The following is a 3,845-nucleotide window of genomic DNA, read 5'->3' on the forward strand; positions in this document are numbered from 1 at the left end:
TGCTTCTGTGAATAGTAATGTGAAAGACTGTTTTTAATCAGCATCCCTGGGCCAGCTTAATAAGACTCTTGGGTTTAAATTAAGGCAAGAGGAAAATCTCCCAATTACAATTTCCTAACGTGTTCAGGGTAGAGCCATTACCAGGGTGGCAATATATGACAGTAAAGAGATAGATCTACGTTTACTGTAAGCCACAAAGATCTGTCTGGAGACATTATTATAGAAGCCCAAATCATGAAATATCTCTGGCTGTCTATTTGCACTCTGTACAGGAAAGGAAAATAAATGCCAGTTGCGAGCAGAGTATTGTCAACTGCATGCTTTTTTTTTTTCAAACTCTGAATTCTCCATCAGCCCTCTGCATGTCATCCGTTGCTCATGGAATAATTATGTGCTTCTGTATTGTAAGTTGTAAACAATCTGTCCCGCTTCCCTCGCCCTGCTTTTCCAAATCACTAGATTTCAACAAAGCTGGTACAATATTCCAGCAGATGTGTAATCCTAGAAAACAAGATACGAACAGGCAAATTTCACCAAATGTGTACACTAGAGGAAAGCCCAGCATTCTAGCAACAATGACAATGGAAATATCTCTTGTTCCAACAGCATTGGATTCAGCACAGGCATTCAGATAAAACGGATACTATGGTCCATCACAGGGACTTCCAAGGGATATGTTTTGTCCCCTTTTCTGCGCTGTGCATTAGCGAACCAGTAGCAGACTTCAGAGCATTTCATCCCTGGGCAAAAGGATTGGACTAAGTGATCTTTGAGGTCATTTTAAACCTTTGCATCCTATGATTTTAAGTAATAAATAGGTAAAGAATTTAGGATACTGTTGTGGCCCAGCAGGAGCCGTTGGAGCTGCCACCAGACTCTGACAGCGAGGGACCCTATGAGTCAGCTTTGGAGGATGTGGAGGACCCTGGACAGGATTCCGACTCCGAGCAGGGTGTAGAGAGGCTGGTTGGCCACCAGGAGGCGCATGAGCCTTGGACCAGTGGGGAGGAGACAAGGGGAGTGTGATCCGGACGTCAGCAGTGGGGAGGAGCCAAGGGAGTTGTTCCTAGATGCCCGACACTGGAGAGCTAATGGAGAGCTAATAGGCGTAAGGAACAATTATGCAATTATAGGAGGTAATTACACTCAGCTGGTGGTACTTAGGCTCCTCTCCAGACTATAAAAGGAATGCTTGTGCACATTGTTGCAGCCTCGTAAGTCCTCGGACTTATGAATGACAGCTCGGCAGCAGCCAGGCGCATCTTAGCCAATCAGACGCGCCTGCCGGTTGCCGGGCTGTCATAAAGAGGCAATTGGTTGAACCTTTTGACAGCCGAGTATAAAAGGCTGTCAGTGGAAAGAGACCTGCCGGTCTACTCACTGTTGATGTTCTATTACGTTCTTGCTTGAATAAATGGTTCACAGTTACCTCAGACGCCTCCGCTTATTTACTACCCGCCGATTTAACACACATGACCCTCTTGCAGTAGTCAACACAGGAACCAATGTTGGAGAACATTATTGTGAGCTTGGCAGGCTGGATTGCTGCCACGGCTTATCTGTGCTGGATTGCTGCCCAAGCTTTTCTGTGCCAGTTTGCTGTCAAGGACCTGTCTGTCTGTTAATTAAATGCCATAACTTATCTTTGCTCAGAGTGTGTGTTGGTGTGGTGAGGGGGTCAGAACAGGATACTAATTCTAAATCTCATGCTGCAAACAAATTAGATACAATAGTCATTGAAAACTTCCTTCTGGACAAGAAAATATTGATTGATTGTTTGTCCTAGACCAATATAATAGAGGTTCATTTTAAAATATAGAAAAACAAAACCACAAATAATTAATAAGGAGATGACAATATCAACTGAATTCTGCAAACAATGGCTATTCCTAGAAACTTGACCAGACTTTGCTGGTTAATCAAGTTAGGCCTTGAAAAAAGATGTTTTCCTGATCAGAAAGACAACTAAAAATTCTGATAATTGAGTTTATGAGCCCCCAGATGCCATAGATGTTACAATGGGTAGTGTGAAAATGAGTTACTGGCTCAACCTCTGTATCTGAATGTACACAAATATTATTATTGTACAGGATATTAGCATATTTGCCTATCATTTCTATAATACTGTAAGTATTATACAAATGTGAGCCAAAGTAAAACATCTCTCCTACTAAAGCCTGCAGGATGTTACGGTGATAATTAGGAATCATCCACAGAGACCACACAAGTAGTAAATGTGAGTGATTTTAGTTTTGTGATTTAGTTTAGTTCTAGATCCCAAATTATCTGCTTAAATGTGATGAATGCAAAGCCGAAGAAAGATACAAATCTCTAAACAAACAGGAGCATTTAAAGTGAAGACCAAATTGGTCTTTTAGAGACTAACAGCTTCTAAAATGGAGGCTTCCCCCTAAACAGAGAGTTGGGCACTATATAGCAACAAGCCCATTACAAAATCTGATAAAAATAGCCACCCCGAATGATTGTGCACACTCTTTCTGCCAGCCAAACAATAGATCACTTGAGAAGCTTCCTTTCTTATTTAGTGTGAATCCTATATATAAAGTGGGGGGGGAGGGGGGAAGGTTGGAAATTGCGCTCACAGATCTTGGCATTGCCCAGGAAAGCAACCTAAGCTGGGCTTTGATGACAGTAAATGGTTCTGCAGAATGAATTGGGGGAATAACACTTTTCAGCAGACAGGTGAAAATCGCCTGCAAGATGATGGCTAGAATTGATATTGTCAATTTGTACATCCTGGAGCTTCCAGGAGTGCAAAGTATCCTGAGCTTTTGACTGACAGAGACATACGCTTCCTCTAAGTGGCATCAGAATACAAATAATTGGATACCACTTAGAGACTCCAAAAGCCACTGAACAGTAGCACCACTGCAAGATGGAAGGCAGGCCCCATGGAAAGTGACAGCAATATTTCCTTTCCTGTACTGAGAACATAGGAAAAAGAAAAGGAGAAACATTTTAATGGCACAATGGACGAGAGGGGGGGGGGAAGTAACACAGTAACATAAAGCTCTTAATACAAATCAAGAATTATAGAGATACTGGGCTGAATTGCAGTTGGAATCCTGATAAAACCTAATGGCTAGATACAAGGGAAGGAAATATTTTCAGCATTAGGATCCTGGGGGTGGAAATCAATGCTAAGTGCACTGTAAAATAAAGTAATATCTAAAACGGTGCTTTGCCTAACCCTCCCAAAATGGTTCTTCTGCTGAATTCAGAAATAATCATCCATGATTATTTTGGGACCTGGTTAAATCAGCAATATACAATAACTGGAGCTTTCTCACAAACATTTGAATTTTGGCATTTCTTTGCAAGCTTTAGGTTACTTGTTGAAGATTATTCAAAGATGTACTTTTATCATGCCTAAAAGATCATGGTATAAAACAAACATAGTATACATATACACTATAATTATTTACATTCTTTTTTTCCCCCTAGCTGCGTTCCTGAATTATCAGCCAAATGGCTGATATAAGGAACCACAGAAAGTTGAATAGTCTTCCAAAACCAAGATGACAATGATGCCTGTCTGATTTGAATTCTTAATGATTGTAGGGTTTAGAACAGTGGTGGGTTTCAAAACTTTTTGGAACCTACTCTGTGGGTGTGGCCTCCTTTGTGGGAGTGGCTTGCCGGCATGTGACACTGGTGGGAGTGGCTTGCTGGTCATGTGGTTTTCTTTCTTTCTTTCTTTCTTCTTCTTTCTTTCTTTCTTTCTTTCTTTCTTCTTTCTTCTTTCTCTCTCCCTCTTCTCCTCTCTCTCTTCTCTCTTCTTTGTCTCTCTGTCCCTTTTTTCTTTTTTCTTTCATCTCTCTCTC

At 41.2% G+C, this 3,845-nt stretch overlaps 1 protein-coding gene across 1 annotated transcript in view; it reads right to left on the minus strand.

Annotated features, from left to right (window-relative positions):
* Positions 1-455: 455 nt before the first annotated feature.
* LOC116521119 (zinc transporter ZIP10-like) overlaps positions 456-3,845 on the minus strand; it is a 32,794-nt gene continuing 29,404 nt past the window's right edge. Inside the window, 1 exon segment of the mRNA XM_032235800.1 lies at positions 456-501. Within this exon segment, the coding sequence (XP_032091691.1) occupies positions 456-501 (46 nt within the window).

This window comes from Thamnophis elegans, chromosome 1 (assembly GCF_009769535.1).
Source record: "Thamnophis elegans isolate rThaEle1 chromosome 1, rThaEle1.pri, whole genome shotgun sequence".
In the NCBI taxonomy this organism is placed as follows: Eukaryota; Metazoa; Chordata; class Lepidosauria; order Squamata; family Colubridae; genus Thamnophis; species Thamnophis elegans.